Source organism: Poecilia reticulata, chromosome 23 (assembly GCF_904066995.2).
Source record: "Poecilia reticulata chromosome 23, P_reticulata-male-v2, whole genome shotgun sequence".
In the NCBI taxonomy this organism is placed as follows: domain Eukaryota; kingdom Metazoa; phylum Chordata; class Actinopteri; order Cyprinodontiformes; family Poeciliidae; genus Poecilia; species Poecilia reticulata.
Window position 1 is genome coordinate 18,547,259 of NC_088852.1, and position 20,457 is coordinate 18,567,715.

General features: G+C 38.0%; 1 protein-coding gene across 1 annotated transcript in view; it reads left to right on the plus strand.

Moving 5' to 3' along the window:
• Nucleotides 1-20,457, plus strand: part of mpped1 (metallophosphoesterase domain containing 1) — a 91,150-nt gene that overhangs the window by 34,955 nt on the left and 35,738 nt on the right. Inside the window, exon 4 of the mRNA XM_008401555.3 lies at nt 7,112-7,337. Within this exon, the coding sequence (XP_008399777.1) occupies nt 7,112-7,337 (226 nt within the window). The remainder of the gene's footprint in view (nt 1-7,111; nt 7,338-20,457) is intronic.

A 20,457-nucleotide genomic window follows, 5' to 3' on the forward strand; every position in this document is an offset into this window, starting at 1 on the left:
ATACGGACAATCTCAGGCATCTACATATACAACACACAAAGATTACGCATGGACACAAAATCATAAACATACCTGCAGAAAGCATAGTGCAACTGTGTTTATCTGGAAACCACCAGGTAGAATTAGTAGCAGGATGTCACACACTTGATTTTGAACATGTGCAGCTGCAGGGAGGGCATGCAGCAACACAACGGACAATACAGAAAAAGGACTGAAAAATGTCAAAGAGAAACTAGATGGTTGAAGGGATAAAAAGAAGAGTTTATCCGCAGTGTTGTCAGCTAACTGCTACAAAACTAAACTGAATGATGTAGGCAGATCAGTACTAAGTAACTTGACTATAATTAGAACTTTGTTTTAGCACATGGGCTGCCTGGACCCTGAGATCATCTCTGAGCTTTCATTTAAGACTAAATGATTTCGGCAATGTGGAAAAATCAGACGGAATCACAAAATTCGCCAAACAAAATTGAAATCAAAACATGTAGAATTTACTGATAGCAGTGATTTGAAAATGTTATCTGGTTTCTGTAGTATTTTGGCCGCTGCAGCTCCTGTACTTTTCGTCACCTGGTCCACGAAGGAATAAAATGTGAGCCATGGTAAAAAAACAGAAGAAAAAAAAAAATTGAGGCTTAGCGCAGAATTAGCAATTTACATGAATTTGAAAGGCACCTTCTCTGTAGGTTTTATTTCTGTCCTTAAAGTACACAAGCTCCAACTTGACGCATCTGACACATTTTTGATACTTCAGTCTGAACGCAGCATTAGATATTTTGATCAATTGGTTTCAAACTTGGTCAATTTGCTCAGACGGTGAGTTTTTGAGCATATTAAAGGGGCGTGGCCAGACCTGGGTCGCCATGGCACCAAGCGGCTGGCACATGAGGTGTTCAGTAAGGTTCTTGCTCCATTGCTGTAAAATACCATCTTCTCATAATCCTTTACCAGAAACTAACTTCAGTAATCCTTAACTACTGTAATCCTTTAAAACGTCCCCTATCTGGAAAAGTTGGAGGCACACTCGCACATCACGTCTTCTCTTTTCACTTGGCTTTTATCACAGAAGCAACAGTTCTTAATATTGAATTCCATGAATGTCCCTTTTTCTTTCCATGGACAAACACAGTAAAAGACCGTGTTTAATTTGTCTTTTCGTTGTAAAGTAGTGATTTTCATATTGACAGCTTGCCTTTGTAAAAATATTTGGTTTTATATCTTGTTACTTTGCTGCAGGCCCTAAAAAAAGCTTCAGAAAGGATCAGTAACATTAACTGTTGGTTTTCTTTATTAAAAAGAAACCTGGGTGCTCAGAGGTTGAATATTTTCACCAGGTAAATTCTTATGTTGCAGCTGGAATCTTGTCAGCTATACAGTGCAGCTGGCCATAACACATAATAAGTAACTGATACAACCTTAGTCATTTTTGGAGTTGTTTATTTAATTTAAATCACTAACATTTTCATCTTAATCTCCCTCCAACTTTAGCTAAATCATTCTTCCTCCACTAACATCTCAGCAACAAAAAGTTCAAACCTCATGTCTGTTTCTTGCTTAACTGCAGTTTACCATAGGAAATGTTTCCAGGGGCAGAGGCCACTAAAGGGGCAGTTGCTCAACAACAAAAAAAGGGCACATCTTACCGCGTTCTAGGACAGCATATTAACAAAGCCACACAGCTTTCAGAGTTTAATAAACAATGATAAATTACAAAAATGTGACATATACAATCAAAGCTAACGAACATCTCCATATAGAGCATAACACTATGCCTATGTAAGATATTTTATTAGTAATTTCTTTATGCAGGTCTATTGTGTTATAGGAAAGTATTGCAATATTCAAACCCGCAATTTAGCAAGAAATGTAAAACAGAGCTAGACCACCAGACATACTTTGTCTTTACAGAATTACACTATTAAAAATATAAACAAGAGCACAATGCAACCTTTTAGTGACTGTAATCTATAAAACAAAGAGCTGCCTTGTTTGCTGCACTTGCAGTTGAGTTGAAGATGGTCCTTTCAGGAAAGCAGAGCTGCATCAGACTTTATCGTGGAACTGCAGAAAAACGAAAAAAAAAAAAAAAAAAAAAATTGAATTGTTAATGCATGCCACCATGAGAAAAGCCTTCTGAGTTTTGCTTAAAAAAAACTTTTTAAAAATTTAAATCACACATTTTTGACTCATGAAGTTAACTTTCTTTTTTCCAAAACAAACTTATTTGCGCATGTCAGAAATCTTTTCTTGATAAGTTGTTGTTTGTAACTCAAAGTTTTGCTTGTGATTCTCGCATGACGCCTTGAGCAGGACCTAAAATCACAACAAAATATTTCTGATGTGTGCAAATAAATGTTTATGTTTGGTAAAAATCAGTTAATTAAAAAAAAAGTATTTTAAACAAAACTTTTTTTTTTAAAGGAATCATTACAATTCCAAAAGTTATGATTGCAATTTTATTTTACTTAACTGAGGTTAGTTTTTTTTTTCCATTGAATAATTGGGAAACAAATTTAACTTCATACTCTGCGAACCAGACCCTAAACTTGCTTGAAGCCTGGAATGAGTTTTTTCCCCTTCATTAATGTCACTTTTATTACATTCATTATATCTATCATGGTCATTCAGAGTTATTTTTAATTCTAAATGAATATTCTTGTTGGACTATTATTTAAGTTATTCTCCTTCAAGATACATTTACCTAACGCTGGAATAAATGAAATGTACATTATACAGCAAAGGAAATTAGAAGATTGGACATATATTCATTATGGAGATGATTGGTTTTGGACGGGCGATGTGCCCCTATTGCATAAGCAATACTAAAGAATGACAGGGGAGAAGCTTTTTAGTTATCTTGCTTTGCTAGCAAAGTCGTTAGCTAGCAGCTAGCTAATAGCACAACAATAACAGCCTAATGTCTGTATGATAAAAATACTGAATCGATAGATAAGAACAGTTTTTCCTCACCTCACTGTCTCCTCCCACTCAGTAGTTCTTCAGAGAAAAGCAGACGCAGAGGCCTGTCCATGTCTGTTGTATTTCATTACCTCTCTGCTTAAACAGCTACTCCGAGCTGAAGCAGAAACGATACAACGTTCAACATTTTCCGTCATCTGACAAGTAGCAAAGTAGCAAGTCTGCTCCACTTTATTCACCAAAAACGTTTTTTTTTTATTCACCAAAAACTGTTCAGTAATCTGGAAATTTTGCAACGGTGAGCTCCGCAGTAAGCCGCCTTATCTCACTGCGCGAGAGGCAACTGCGTCATGCGTCACGAGCAAAAGGTCAAAGGTCAAAGGTAACAAGGTGACTGGCTTATTATGTTATACAAAAAAGAAACAAAAAAGCAAAGAATTTTAGCACATGTTTTTATGTGTCAGAAGAGGGCTTAGGACATAATAATACCAAAAAAAAAATGGACCAAAAGGGCACTTGGGGGCAAGGAGCAAAAAGGGTAGGTGGTCAAGCACCCCTAGCTCCCCCATTTGCACGTGCCTGTTACTACATGTATGTGGACTGTGAAACATTATTTTTGTGAAATGAGAAATTTTGACTAAACTTCATTTACTTCTGCACTGGCCACATCACCAAGGCTAAGTGTGTCTAAGTCTTACTTACAGTGAACAGCAGCAGTCTTCCTGTCAATTTAAATCCACAATTATCTCCATGATACTGGAGAGACTGTTTGATCTTGTAATTCATTAAAAATATATATATATTCAAAGACGCTAAAGTAGAATAGTCTCACCATAACACAATGTTTGCTTTAAGACTGGCTTAAATCAACACAGAACTGCTGGATAAAGTAAATCTGACTGGTGAACAGTCACAGACAATTCTGTTGTTTTACAAAAACATAATTATCATAGACAGAATATCCTACAGATTAAAAACTCATCACTGTTCTCCTGGTAAGGACCGCTGCCCTGGATGGAATTATTTTTGGAAAAATCACCCCATCACCATGGATACCTGCAGAACATCTCACTTCATTTTTTTAGCCACCCCCCCAAAAGTAACAAATAGAAGGATCAAAAAAATCTGCATAATTTAAAGAAATTATACTTGAACTAACCTAAACAAATTATTTGATCAAAACAGCATTTTCATACATCCATCCATTACCATATATTCTTATCTCTAAATGGGGTCACGAGGGCAGCTGGTGCCTATCTCCAGAGGTCAACAAGTGAGAGGCGGGGTCACCATGGACAGGTCGCCAGTCCATCTCAGGGCAACACAGAGACAGACAGGACAAACACCCACGCACACACACACCTAAGGAGAATTTAGAAAGATCAGTCATGTTTAGAGAGGTCAGTCATGTTTAGAGAGGTCAGTCATGTGGGAGGAAGCTGGAGAACCTGGAGAGAATCCAGTATGAACAGGGAGAACATGGAAACACCATGCACAAAGATATTGGGGCCAGGAATTGAACCCAGGACCTTTTTACTGCAAGACAACAATGCCTTAGTAACATATATTCAGGGGTGAAAGTAGTTTTAAATTCTTGTTGGTGCTTCAGAGTTTCTGTGCTGATGATTTTTTTTTATGAAGCGATAAAAGCTGGGTAGCTCTTGAATTACTGCAAAATAAAGCTGTATTTCCCTCAGCCCACTGGCTGCAATGTTGACACCACAAGATGCCATGAACCATAAATTCTGAACATCATGGCATGGAGTGCATCCCAGTTTTCCATGTCTAGCATATAACCATTCATTTTAGCTTTTAAACTGGTTATATTGATCCTGTGTCCAGACAGAGGGGTAATCAGTAGGCCTAGCATCATGACCTGTTTGTTCTGAAGATCCTGCAGCTTCCACTTCTCTTTCTAACATGGCACTTCCTCACCCTGACTCTCATACTGACAGGAGGAACCACAGAGCTCTGTTAAGTTAAAAGCACATCTTCTGAAGTTGGGATATTTTTCCTCCAACAGATTCCAGAGGAATCACCTCAAACCAGATGTTGGACTGGATTTTATTTCAACGTCATTTGTGAATGTTAGAACCTCAATTTCAACAGTGAAGCTTTAAGGTTGAAAAAAGGTTATAATTTTGGAGAAAGTCTCATCAACATCAATACTTCCACTAAATAAGAGGAAAAATTGCACCCCTGCTCTAGTAAAGTATGAAGAGTTCAGAAACAATCTGAAATGGGATAAAGCTATTTATTAACTTTATTGATAAACTTTATTTATGTATTTATTTATTAAGTCGTGTTTTAGGTTCTTGAAAAACGAATCAGTCACGGCTAATACAATGAACCCATTGATATTTTACAGCAGACAGCCGCTCCTCTCTCTTGCAGGTACTGCATAACCCCGCTAAATCTTTCAGAGGTACGCAGGGCCAGACCGTACCCTCCTACTTTCGCCCCTGCATATACTGTATGCTACCAATCTAGATTTTGACAGTGAAAATCAGAATTTTGACTGTCTTCATTTCTGATAAAAATCTGATCTTTCAAGTTTTTATCATTTGAAAGATCAAAATTATTATAGTCTATTTCTAAAGCAAATGCTCCTTTTCATGTACCAGAAAATACAAAATAAGTCACTCAAGTCTTAAGTGCTGTTTCCATCACACATAACATAGAGAAAATAAAACAATACAATCAATATAGCAGAGCTGTTTTAACAAGAAAAAAACAAATAAAAAAATCAGATCACGGTGTTTTGATGTCTCTTAGCTGTTTGTTCCATCCCAATACAATTTACAATTGATGCCAAAGTTCTTTAACAAATGTAGATGTTTTTAGACAAAAAGGAATCAGAAAATGAGTTTGCTGTGCATTGGTTTTGTGTGTCCATTTGCCTTTGGGGAAGTACAGCCCCTTGTTTATGGGGCTTTTTTTCTGTGTCTTTGTGACAGCTAAACACAAGCCCTTTCTCCAAACAAATGGCAGTTAGGTATGAAGAGACGTCGGCCTGGGCCCAAACCGTAGAGATGGCTTCTCTTTGACAGCTGCTTTCATCTCGTTATTATTCCTCCTTCACACTCAAGAATTTTTGGGCTTCCCAAAGTATTTCTTTTGCCGTCTCCTTCCTCTCCCTCCCTCTGTCCTTCCACTGGCACTGAGATGTGATTGGCTGTTATGACAGACTTGTCGCCTGGCTGTCAGCTTCCTCTGAAGCTCACTTTAATTACTCCTTTTCACTAACATGACATGTTCATGCACAGATGCATGCAAACTTGTGCACACATTGGAAAGTCACTCACAAACAGACCCGCTGATACACAAACTGGCGCGTTGAGCTGCACACTGTGCTGTGCTGGCAGTAATAATGTAATAAGAATGGTGATTGAACTCTCTGCCAGCCAAGCTACCTCACACAGCAGACCTCCAGATGTTTGTCAATGTTGACTCTGTTTCTTTAGTCAAGCTTTGAAAATGTCATTTGAAATTGTGAAGACCCAGACACTGCTGGGCTTGATGAGCTCAGATCAATGTGGCACCCTGCTGTGCCGAGCGTTGAATAGCCAATTAAAGCCATTGAAAAGGAGGAGAGGATAAAGGAGTGAGGGTTTGATTAGAGGAAGATGATGAAAGAAGATGGGGTAAAGATCCAGCAGTGATTGCTCTAGCCTGTAAATGTTTAATATTCTGCATCATAAAAGTGACAGTGATGACCCATTCTGCTTTCCTTTCTTCTCCCCCCTGTTTCGAGAGGGACACATTCAGCTTTGCTTGCTTTAACAAAAGGCAGCAGTGCACTGGGTTGAGACCTTCACTGATTGAGGAAATCTAAGACAGATGTACAGATTTACTAGGAACAGCGAGGAAAACGAGAAGAAAGTCTTGTCACATGTAAATTTTAAACCATCTGAGAGGGGTTTCGTATGGTCCTCAGTTTCTTCCTCCGCTTTGCTTCCTTCTGTCTTCATCTCTGTTTCTCCTCCTTTCCTACATTCCTCTTCATTCCCTGATTTCATACTTTTTTTCTCCCATGTACAGGTTCTTCATTATACTTATTTATTATTATTAATGTATTTATTTCAGTTTCCACATATCTGCCTGGCCACTTCTTAACTGTCCTTCCTTTTTCAGCCTTGTATCTATCCTTTTTGGTCATTTGTCGCTCTGATATTCCTCTCTTCTAACCCAGGTACTCTGCCCTACGACATCAAAATAGTGATTGCTGGAAACCATGAGTTGACCTTTGACCAGGAGTTCATGGCAGACCTCATCAAACAGGACTTCTACTACTTCCCATCAGCCTCCAAGCTGAAGCCTGAGAATTATGAGAACGTCCAGTCGCTGCTCACCAACTGCATCTACCTGCAGGACTCTGAGGTCACTGTGCGAGGCTTCAGGATCTATGGCTCTCCATGGTGAGTAACTGCAGCTCTCTGCATAAGTCAACAAGTCTGAAATGTGTAACTGATGATCTCTGTCCTGCTTGGCTGCTATGCTGAGAATGAGACAAAGAATGTGATGCGATGAGGGTGGAGGATTACTTGGTTGGGTGAGTGAGTCCACAGCCAGTTTCACAAATGAAACCAAGCGTAAAATTAAGAGTATGTATGTTTAGGCAGTTTCTTTTCATTTTGATTTAATTACAAATCAGTATAGTATATTTACATATACTACACACAATCATTTATTAATTGGGTTCATTCTTAATGTCAATAAATGCTTTGTATCACAGAATGAATGAGTTAAAGGGAGCTCTGCATCTCACTTACGGATACAGAGACACCAATCTGAGAAGAATTCTCCACTCAGATGTTGTTCTTACAGTTTTGAGGAATGCTTCATCAGATCAGAGTCAAGAGGTCAATTTTTAATTAAAATAATGATTTAAAAAAATACTTTTTTTTATCATCTCCATCGACTCAAGAGCGGAATACAACAACCAGACATAAAAACAAGTTTACATCAGTTAGACTTGTTGGGCCTGTTTTCATCTGCATGTGTTTGGCACAATCTGCTTTGTAAGTCTCACACAAAGCCTCAATGTTTTCTTTTCTTATCCATTAAATAGTCAGGGTACGTCTTCATTTTGTTACTAGTGGATATATTAAAGTGACCTCATTCAGTACAGTGTTGTAACGAGTGTGTCCCGCCTCTTCACATAACCTTATGTATGTTCTGTTGAGCACTCCATGACGTGCTGAAGTTCATAATCATCATATCACTGATGATGACAAGTTGGTTTGGGTCATCATCATTAAGAAAACCTGGAGAAACATGCCAAGAAACACATATTTCCATTATTCCACTGAGGTAGTGTGTGTTAGACCTGGTGAATTTTGAGGTTACCCACAACGGTGGTGTGTGTTAGACCTGGTGAATGCTTTAGGACTGCCAGTAAATTCTTGGCCTTAAAGAAATCCAAAGCAGTGTTGTACTCAGACGGTATAAATTCTTAAAAGAACATATTGATAATATGATGATGATGCATTTTATTTCGGACAGATATTTCACCAACGTAGTAAAAGTAAAACCTTCATATGAACAATGTTTGAAAATAAGCTTCTTTTTAGACGCCTGGAAAAACTTCATTTTTCCAGACGTTTAATTTTACTCAAGTTTAAGACATTTATGAAAATGTTGCTTGTTCTGTTCTGTTTGGTAGATGTCCCTCTATGCTCAACTGTTTGCATAAGATGTTTTTAAAAAGAAGAGCTCTCTTTCACCTTTGGCCTGGCTTTTCTCTCAGGCACCCTGTGTTTCCAGTACGTCAACAACATGAATTTGTGTGTTTGGTCCTTTATGTGTGAGTGTGTGTTTGTGTGTGATACAGGATAACTTGAGTTGGTGTAATAGCAGGTTTCCCAAAGCGGTGCTTAAGCTGGTGTACAGGGAGCTGGACAGTGCAGCAGAGCTGCGAGTCAGAGTGAGAGGATAAACCACACCTTAAGGTGTGGTTTAAGCAGCACAAAGGCTCTCTAGCTGGTGGACAGGAGACCACCTAGGCCTGTCACAATAAACGAGCAGGCAGGGTGTGCTACTTGCCCCCAAGTGCCCTTTTGTAGGCCTGTCAAGGTAACAAATTTTGCTGAGTGATTGCTGAGTCTAAAAAATGATTGTGATAAACAATAATACTGTTTCAAGACTTTTTGACATTTATCTAATGGAAATGACTAATAATGCATGCTATTTCCTGCCATAGATAGAAACACTTTATTTTCAAACAAAAAGTCTGGATCGAGTTTTTTCCCCTTCATTAATGACAGGCTTTTATTACATACAGTCAGGGCCAAAAGTTTTGAGAATGACACAAATATTATATGAACAAATATTATACATAAAAATGTCCACAGCATTTCAGTGGCAACAAAAGTAGTCCTTACCGATTCTGAACACCAAATTGTAGTTTGTAAGTGATTGACCGAGATTTCTTGTAAAGCTGTCTATAATTGACAGAGATATTGGACATTTGTTTGGCTGGTGGGCATAACATTCAGTACCAATGCTATGCCTAAACATAAATGCAAAAATATGACTCGATTTCAACTACTTAACTACAAAAGCCTAGAAGAAAGGATGAATGAACTAAGCTCAAGTTCCTGCTGTCTTGATATCCTACCCACATCTTTTCTTAGGGGGCGTTTACACGACAATGACCCAACAAAAACTGAATTTTTGTTCCGTTTAAGTTGGATCAAGTACATGAAAACGTTCTAATTACAATCTTTGTTTACACAGTAACGGTACACATCGAAAACGTGTAATGCTCTCGCTGTGCCTAGTTGGTGCTAGGTTATTTGAAACTAAGTGCGCATGTGTTTAAAAAAATATGAGAGGCTGCAAGGGCCAAAACTTACAAACTCTCTTACACATACTATCAAACTCTCTTATACGTACTATCAAATTCTCTTACATTCACTATCAAACTATCTTACATTCACTATCAAACTCTCTTACATTCACTATCAAACTCTCACACTCACTATCAAACCGGAGATGCGCTTTTATTTTGAATAGAGAGCGCCATAACTTGTGCTGTTACACACATTAAAATCGAGTGCAGGCTGGCTTTACTACCACTTCCGAAGAGGCGGCTAGCTTTATCCCACTGATAGGTGGAGTTTCCGATGCTGTCGGCTTCTAAACACTTCTGATAATGCTGCCATTACTGTAGGAGCGCTAATAATGTCATTTAAAATATTAGTTGCCTCTGTGAGTCGCTGCCGCTCAGCTATTTTCTGTCCGTGAAAACCCGCCTACTCCTGCCTGGGGTCCAATCAGAAACAAAATTTTAAGTTAACTTCCGTTGCAATCAAACTCTGATCCCATAACAGTAAGAGTAGAACTAAATTTAAATAATAAGAATATAAAGCTTGGGAAAAAGTTAAATTTTAAAAAGGCACACTGGATTAAATTTAGATATTTGAGTCAAATAAACTTAGAAAAAGTAGATATGAGTATGGATATAAATGCAAATTTAATAATTTGTAAGATAATAATGGAAGCAGCAGAAAATTCTAGAGAGAAATCAGGGAGTAAGAATGATAAGAAAATGTTGTAATGGTGGACAAATGAGTGCAAAGAAGCAATAAAGTTAAGAAATAAAGCATTTAAGGTACTCAAACATGATCAAATTTATAAGAATTTAATTGATTATAAAAGAAAACAAACAATAGTAAGGAGAACTATAAAAAATGCGAAAAGAGAATATTGGAGAAATTTTTGTAATACGATAGGGAAAGAAACAAAAATTGAGAAAATTTGGAAAGTAATCAAAAGAATGAATGGTATAAAAAGAGAGTTTGAATATCCTATACTAAAAATAGATGATACAAATATAAGAGATGAAGACAAAGTTTAAATATTGGCAAGAACGTTTAGTAAAATTCATGGTTCAAATAATATTAGTGAAAAGGGAAGAAAAGGAAGAGAACATACAAAAATTATATATAAAGATTTATTACAGAGCGTTGAAGAAACAAATAATTTGTTGAATGTTGAGTTTAGAAAAATGGAATTGAATAATGCACTTAAGAAAACTTTGCTGAAACACCTTGTTTAAGCTTTCACAGTGTTCCTAGCGGGCCCGGCGGCATGTGCGTGCATCGTTGGACATTGATCCCCCCCAACCTCCCTCCCGTATCCGTGTCCTATGTCACCTTTTTCAGCAGTTAAAACAGTTTAATCAGTTGTTAACAAGTTGTAACCTGTTTTTCCGAGCCGCCTTCAAATGCAACTTGAACGCTGAGACGCTTGCGCTGGGTTTACACCCGTGCGGCAGCAAAGTAGACCTGCTGCTGCGCAGGTGTCATGGCAGCAAACCAGCAAAACGCAAATAACTGCACAGTTTTTCCCCCCAAACTAACCGACTGAGTTGAGTAATGCTGTTGGATACAGGCAATGATAGCTAAACAATGACTAGCTAATATCAAAACAGCACCTTAAGCTTGTTAACAAGTAGCCTGTAGGTTACTGATGTTGTTGTCTATGTTCAGCTAAGTAGACTCATTTTGCCCCCCAAAAATAAGACGATGCCCCCCCTGTTAAACTCGTCTGGAGCCGGGGCTGATCCGTAGTTCTCTAGATAAGAGCGCTGAACCAGCAGCCGTGTATTTTGCCACCTGGGCGGTGCGGAGCGATGAAGGGATGCTGAGGGAACCATATCTGATGGGGAAACACGAATTGTAGTAACACCAGCTTTGTGAGCAGCAGTTTCTTCTTCTTCTGTGGATTGTAGGAAGCAGCTATGTTTTGCGTCATACTATGCATGAGCTAGGGTTTCTCTGGAAGAAAAAATCAATTTTCTCTGTTTACACAACAACGGACTTCGGTATGTTTCAGAAACATCGCACTCTGGAACCCGTTTTCAATCTGTGCTGTTGTCAGAGAAAACATTCGGTGGTTTTGTGTAAATGTACAGAACAAATGCAACAAAACTCTTCCGTTTTCACCCGAAATAATTGTCGTGTAAACAGGGCCTTAAGAGCCTGCCTGTTATTGTAAATGATCTGAGTCAAATAGTGAACTCATTTCTCTCATCATGAGTTTTCATCAGTAGGAAAGTGTTTAAATGTGCAGATGATGCAGTTATGGTTAGTCTGCTGAGCAGCGATGAGGCCTATGGTGGAGGATTTTATCATGTGGTGCGAAGCTCACCTGTACCTGCACATTGAAAAACAAAGGCAGTGGATTTTATGAAGTCTCCTCATTCTCTAAGACAGTGCTTCTCAATTCCAGTCCTCAACAAATAAAAAATATTTTCATTTGTTGGAAAATATTTTTGAAACCTGTTACTCAGAAATTTAATTATGTTTTCTCTGAAATTGCATTATCCATTCTAAGAGTGCCACAGATCTGGGCTCTTCACTAAATTAGAAATGTGTCCTACTCATAATTTAGCAACTTAGATTCTCAGAAACATGGCTGTTCCTCAGCAAATGACATCTGAGTCATTAATAATAATGAGCTACATGGCAGGGACATACAGTTTCACACATTCTTTTGTGAGACCAAACACAGAAATGAGTATGCATGTCTCATTCTGTGCAGTTATTTCATTAGCAGCCTGTTAACTTCACACCCATGTCTTACGATAATAAGAAGAAAAAAGTCATTATCTTTGCTTAAAGAAAAATTTCCCTCCAGTCTGAATTTATGTGAACCTTAAAAGAATATAGAGCAACTTCCCCATCAAGAATCAGCTTCTAAAAAGTTATTCAAGTAGACATGAAAAAAGTTAAAGTGGCTGTATTATGTATTTTCTAGGCACATAGTCCAATCTCATAGCACAGTCAAGTAACTATGCTACCTTTGTAGAGGAATTTAAAGGCACAAACTCATTTCTCTCTGCTCATAGATAAACAGGAAGACATTTAATGCACATCTGCGGATTCACACATTACATTTTCATCGTCTCATTTTCATCGTCTCAGAATCCAAAATGTCTTGTCTCTTACTTCTGACATCGAGTTCTTATACCATTCCAGTCCTACTGTTGTGTATTGGAAAGCGTTACTGAACCTCGCTTCTGGCTCCGTCGTCTTACACTGGATGTGTGTTGGAAGTTCCGAGAATTCTGGGACTGACCTCGTGGAAGTTAAATCTGCTCCATCAGAAGACCATTAGTCAAATTGTTAGTTCTTATCTGTCCAAACAAAGATTCTTTTCCAGTCCTGGCCGACTTCTTCGCACGCAAGCAGGGAAAGACGTTTGCCAGAAGTTTCTTGCACAACAACTTAACCTTTTCCTCATTGGTGATTGTTTATTCCACATCTCTCCGATCTGAATTCCTTTCTGACTTCTAGGTCAGATTAACCCACTACATTTGACACAGTACAATTCTTTTCAGTAAAACATACCTTAATGTGAATCAACCAACAACACTATTATATTATAATTACATAACTATTATTATAATTATATTCCTCTACACCTTCAGATGATATATTAAATATGGCTTAAAAGAAATTTGACTTTGTAATTAAATCTTTGAAACTCCACTTTCAGGAAGCCATTTACAACATGGCTCCTCTATTAACCATTTAACAATGTTTTACCAGCATTGAGCTGAGAAGTAGCTCCTATGAGTTTAGCAGATGTGCAGCTCCACCAGGTGTTTACTAATTGCTGCTGGCTAATCTGTGTTAGGGTTCAACTTCCCAGATCCTATGATATTAAATTTTTTCATTTGTCAAATTCTGTGACAAATAAAACCTTGTCAATCCTGACTTTGGCCTGGGCCGGGATTGAAATGTTCAGACAGCAACTGCTGTATTAGACCTTTGCAGATGCTCAAAATTAGTTTATTTTTTGTCTTTCTCATTGAATATGCATCCAAGATCCTTGAGAATATGAAATTCTCAGTCAGCTGATTTAGAGGACAGGAAAGATGTCCAAATATGTTCATAGTCTCATATATATAAAAGGTAAAAGGAAACAGTCCATTTGTGGATTGGGGATATGAGTGACTGGAGAGGCAGAGCTGGAGATCCTGTTTTCCTTTTTAAATGAAAACAGCGAAAATGTGCCGTTCCCCACTGCTCCATGAGAAATAATTAAGGATGGAGATGCAAAAGACTCCTTAATTAGATTTTTTAATTATTGAGGATTCACTTCTCCTTCTATAGTGTCCCAATTAAGAAAGCTCATCAAAAACTAAAGAGATGAAGAGAGACTGTTTTTCTTTCTTGTTCCTCCTCCTTTCTGTCTTGTCCCCTTCTCCCCCTCCTTCTCTTATTCCTCGACTCTTTCATTTTACATAAACAGACTACCTGCATTCTGTCTGATGAACTGTCTGCACTGATGAGCAGGAAATAGAGGAGCTTCTTTCCAGCTTTAATTAACTTGTTTTTTTCATGGTTATAGTTAAAATAAAGAGAGGAGAGTAGGGGGATGGGAGGAGAAGTAATGGTGGCATGAAAGTGTTTCCTTTAATGATATTGAGTCTAACGATGGTAGTGATGGCATCAACATTAAACTGTTTCTCTTTTTAGATATTCATTTTAGACTCTTGCTGACCAAACTTTCCCAGAAAAAACAGTGAGTGCTGGGAATTATACAGGATTCTTTCAGTTTATCTTGGAATTTGAAACTTGGAATGAGATCAGGTTAACAGTTTTTCATATTGAAAAGTTCAACACATAAGCTTGAAATTTGATAATGTCACTTTCATTGGTGTGGTGTCTCCTATTCCCAGTGTCTCTAGCTATAGTTACAATAGCATTTCTGTAGTTTCCATGGCAACTGTGTGGTCTATGAGTCTACATCTGTTTTTCTGAAGACTGTTGGCATTTTTTATAGCATAAATAAAGATTTATTGATCAGTTGCTAACAAAATGTGTACATAAACTCTGTCACACCTTTATCTTTGCACCAGCCATCTTGGGTGTCGTGGTCGGGGTAGCTCATGAACATCCAACATTCTGACCTGGAATTCCAGCTTCTGAAACCATTCAGTCTCAGAAATTCTGAGTATAAATAGAACTAATAGGAATGTGCTGCAGGCCGCATGGCAGAGTAGTTGGTAACAATGCTGTAGATGTTTTGTTGGTTATCTGAGTTCGGACATTCCCAGTTTGTTCCTACAAACTTGTTACAAGATTATCTACAGTTTGTGATGCATGTTGCATGTATGCATTTGTAGTGTTTAATTTGATCTGTATTGTACAGCTACAGTAATGAAGGAGTGGACAATATTAATATGAGGATACACAGGTTAGTTTACAAAAAGACAAAAAAGTACCTTGATTGATTTCAAATTCAACATTAACAGGATTTAACCTGGTTCTATTATTTTTATTAAAGCATAAATACCTATTTATATTTATGCATTTCACTAATTTTCAACGTGTTAAAATAGCGGTTCTCAACGTAGGCGGTACTGCCCCCCAGGGGGCGTTCAGAGGACGGTAGGGGGCGCTGGCGGAAATTTTTACAAAAGGGGAGTCCTCTGGGGGGGTTTGGTCGAAGGTAAACTTTACACCTTAAATGCACAACAATGCCAGTTTAGACTTTGAGCAACTTGGTAAAACTGTATTGTGTAACATTAAACCATGGTTGGTTGCAATGCTATCGATGGCAGCTCTCCTTCTATTCAGTGTTTGTTAGCTTCTGTTAGCTTCTTGGCACAGCTCCGCTCATGCTACTGGTAGCTTCACCGCTGCTGTGATTCATTTTGTCTGGTATTTTTGTACATATGTTTCGGCAGTGCTTTGATCATGTCAATTAGCAACTTATATTAAAAAGTGCTTTATTTCCGTTTGAAGGCTGCACACTTCCATGGAAGGACAACAGAAAATCGCTCTTATAAACATGTAATTACTAAAATCACGATACCCTCACTGTGTATCCCTCTGAAAAATGAACCTATTTAAATAAATAAATCTCTCCATGGGTGATTCCACGATAGAGAGCGTTCATTTTATAGCGTTAACACCGTTGCTGTAAGTGGTCCGGTATGAAACGGGTGTGATAGAACAACGGTACCACAGCACTTTTAAATTTCAATAATCAGAATACCGAAATTGTTTCAGTTGTTTTAAAAGGTTTATGTTAGTCTGCCTTTTCCCCATCGATACGCCCTGCACCTTAGTGGGTAAAAAAAAAACAAACAAAAAAAACAACATCAAAAATGACGCGCACATTCCGCAAAACTCTGAAACAGGAGAAGCAGGACATAAATCGGAGCAACAAACTAGATGTGAATTATGGCATAAAAACAGAGAGTCCGACGCTGAACAGTGAAAAATCAACACATGATGTGAAACACATGACGATTAAGCGGCGCAGCAGGTGATGAGTAAAGATTCCTGATGGTGAGCGTCAATAAATGATCAAATAAATCTATCAATAGGAAAGAAACTAAAGTGGACATAGAAATAAACCAAGAGAGGATAATACTAATCAAAGGAAACTAAATGGAAATGAATGAAGAACAAAATGCAAGAATAAACTAAGAAACTAAACTAAATACAGAGGAATAAACTTGTATGGCAAGACCTTTCGAGCAATACTTAATACAGAGGAATGTATGGCCAGAATAAACAGACACTTTTTCCAGATAAAAGGAAACATGTTGCCCTGCGACATGTTATTGTCATGAGGCTATTGAAGTGCCATGGGTTTGTTGAGACCACATCTAGTACTGAGAATAAATATATCTTACAGGCCATAACAGTAAAGAACTTATCACTTATTTATGTTTTTAATTAGATTTGATGTATTTATTTCTTCAATAGGGCTGCACAGTGGCGCAGTTGGTAGAGCTGTTGCCTTGCAGCACGAAAGTTCTGGGTTCGATTCCCGGCCCCGGTCTTTCTGCATGGAGTTTGCATGTTCTCCCTGTGCATGCGTGGGTTTTCTCCGGGTACTCCGGTTTCCTCCCACAGTCCAAAAACATGACTGTTAGGTTAATTGGCCTTTCCAAATTGCCCCTAAGTCTCTGTGTCTCTGTGTTGCCCTGCGACAGACTGGCGACCTGTCCAGGGTGACCCCGCCTCTCGCCCAGAACGTTAGCTGGAGATAGGCACCAGCAACCCTCCTGACCCCACTGAGGGACAAGGGTGAAAGAAGATGGATAGATTTCTTCAATATTATTTTTTATGTCAGTGTTATTGTCATGAGGCTGATGACTCCATGACACTTTCAATTTGACTCATTAGGATTTGATTAACCCCACCCCATCTCACCCCACTGGTCACAATAGTGACCAAGAGATTTTTTTCACTTTCAAGGACTCTAAAAAGCTTCCTGATTAAATTTTCAGTTAATGTTCAGCAAACATTGACAGTTTAAAGTGTTTGGATAATACTTATGCAGTATCACGTTTAGAGTAAATTATCACATGACCAGAGCTGATTATATCCTGGTTGCACCTTGGCGAGAATTAGACTGTCACAAACCTCTCAAAAGAAGAGACTAGTAATGTATGTTAAGATAAACATACAACAAAGATTTTTGGTGCACATCATCTTTAAAGTGTCTAGTTATGATAAACACCTTTACATTTACAAAAATTAGTTTGGTGTGTGAGCAGGATGTGTAAACATGTTGACGGTCACAATAGTGACCGGTGGGAGAATGACCTAGGTGACGTTTGACGTAATGACGTTTGACCTAGGTGAGCTTATTTAAATACATACCATATTCTTCCAATTTCTAACTTTTTCCATTTTAAGATTAATTTTGAGTGTGGTTCTTGATCTGTTGGACTTAGTAATGGCCAGACAAAGCATACAACAATGTAGTTGTGAGAAAAATAGAATTCTTACTGATTTTGATAGTGGTGGCTTAGACATTGACTATATGGGGAAGATGGTTCATTTTCCATGCCCGATTTTGAATGCATATGATCAGTTCATGGGAAAAGAGGATAATCTGACCTTTCATCAGTCATGTGGCACTCTGTTACCACCTGCAAAAGTTCATGATGAAGGGACAACTGTCTCTCTGATGTACCCTTTAAAAAATAAAGAGGATCTTAATGATGTTCCGACACAAGATGAGAAACTGCTGATCCACTAGAAAAACAACAATATTTTCATAGTAGAAACAAAGATGAGAAAGAACTACACAGAGACTGATGTCAACTAGATCAATGAGCACATGAGAAGTGTAGACCTTAATGACCTAAACCCCTCAATATTCATTGTCATGGTCAGGTCCAAGAAGTGGTGGTGGCCCATCTCAAAAGCACACTTGTAAATAGGGTGATGGTAGCCTAGGAGGTTGGAGTTTATCTTGTACCTGGTGGGTTGCCTGCTGGAAGCCCCACTTTGTCTGTGTCAGTCATTGTGACCTTGATCAAGAGGACAATTCGCCCACCATGCCAGCCGGTGGTAGTCAGAGAAGCCGGTGGTTCCAGTGAATGACTGCCTTACTCCTGTCAAACTGTGCCAGGGAAGCTGTAACTACAATCTAGTAGCTTACTGCTATAAGTGTGTGAATGTGTGTGTGAATGGGTGAATGACTAAATGTGGTGAAAAGTATTTTCAGGTCATTTGGACTTGATAAAGATCTATACAAGTACAGGCCATTTACCTTTCAGATATTTTACAAATGTGTCATAGGAGGAACGACCGATTTGCTCATCATGGGTTGTGACTTATTATCTTATGCAAAGGTTTGGTATAAGGCCAGTAGGTCATGGAAATAGATCTCAAATGGACACTTCTCTTCAAGTTATGACAAGATGTGACCAAGACACTTACTGGTCAGTCAATGCAGAATTATTTCCAGAGATGTTGCTTTTGCACCACCCATCCCTTGGAGAAATTCATGGCTTCATTGCACATTGAGTGCTTCAAGAAAGAACATGGAAAGTAAGGAGGGGATGAAATAACCCAAAATTGACGAAAACCAAAGTCACCAAATGGTGAGAAGGAGCCATACAACTCTCCTTTAATTCAAGACCTGGGGGTCTGGTATCCTGCAACTTTCAGGTGTGTCCCTGGTCCAACACACCTGAATTGAATGTATCACCTCCTTAGTATGCAGTTCAGTTGTCAAGAGTCCTGCTAATCACCTGATTCAGGTGTGTTGAAGCAGAGGCGGAAGGAAAAGATGCATGACACTGGCCCTCAAATCCTGGAGTTGGAGACTCCTGGACTAAGTCTTTTGAGTCTTACTGTATGACAGTGTGACAAATGTTCATAATTTTCAGAAATATGAATGAAAACCTCTACTGTAGATGTTATCTTTATGATCTATGTTACTGAGATGACACTATAACTGACTGAAGTTCAATATAATTATGCATAAACACTCAAGCACTCAAATTTACCTTGGTTTAGAATATATCGATAGTCAAATTTATACTTTACAGAGCAAATGTTGCACTAAAGTAATGCTGTGGCAAGATATATTCCAATAAAGAAACAATGTTCACATATTATGATCATGTCTATTTGGAAAAAGCACTTTTAGCTCATCTTAGTATAAGAACACCATATTATCCCACCGGTCACAATTGTGACCGATCATAAAACACACTTTTTCATATATTTTTCCACAATTTGTTAAATTATTTCCCCTTGATTAGTTCAATGACATCTGATTTTAATATTTTCATGCATGTATGGGAAAAATTTGGGATTAAATGGGTTAAGAACCAGATTTGTTCTTTGTAACTTCTGTCCAGTAAAACTATTAATCTATAAATCAATAGACAGGTCTATATAAAGATATAATCTATGTTTCTGTCTCATATTTGTATGGCATTAAAAGGATCTGGAACTTTGTTTTTCTAATGAAAGCTCTGGTTTGAACAATAAATGCCATGAGGGTGAAATTTTATGGATGATACTCTGATGTCCCATTCTCCTGAAGGCAGCACAGAGCTGCACCACCAGAAACCCACAGAAACACCGAAGAGAAGAGCTATGATTAATGTAGTTACAGTTCTATCCATGTTTTAATGTTGCAGAGCTCAGTCATTTTGCAAATAGTTCAAAGTTTAAACTGGCATGTTGTACATCTTTTATCTCCTCATTTTGTGTAATATTTAACAACTAGAAAATGGCAAAGAATAATAATATCTTTCCACTCTGATTGGCTGCTGTTAGGCTTACAAATTTTAAGTTGAATGTTCATTGCATTTTTCATAGACACCTGTGAAAATAATTTCTATTCCCATGACTTTTTTGTTCTCTGGGAAATTCTTTTTGATGATAAATACAAAAACAAGCATAAAAATCAAAACATCTACAACAGTGATAGTAATATTAATAATAAAATAATGGTCAGTGCAAAGTAGCCTACAAATTCTTTGGTGGGGGGCGGTGAGGGACCTGGATAAAGGCTAGGGGGCGCTAGCCCAAGAAAGGTTGAGAAACACTGTTAAAACAAGTTGCTTGTAAATGGAACACTGACCAGTGTGTTTGTGTATTGATGATTTTGATGATGACATTTGACTAAATGTAGAGTTTGTTACTGGTTTCACAATTGGTGACTGTATAATGTGTTTATGATGTTTCTGCTAATGCACTTTAAACTGCCATGTTGCTGAAACATGTTATCCAAATATACTTGATTGAAACTTAA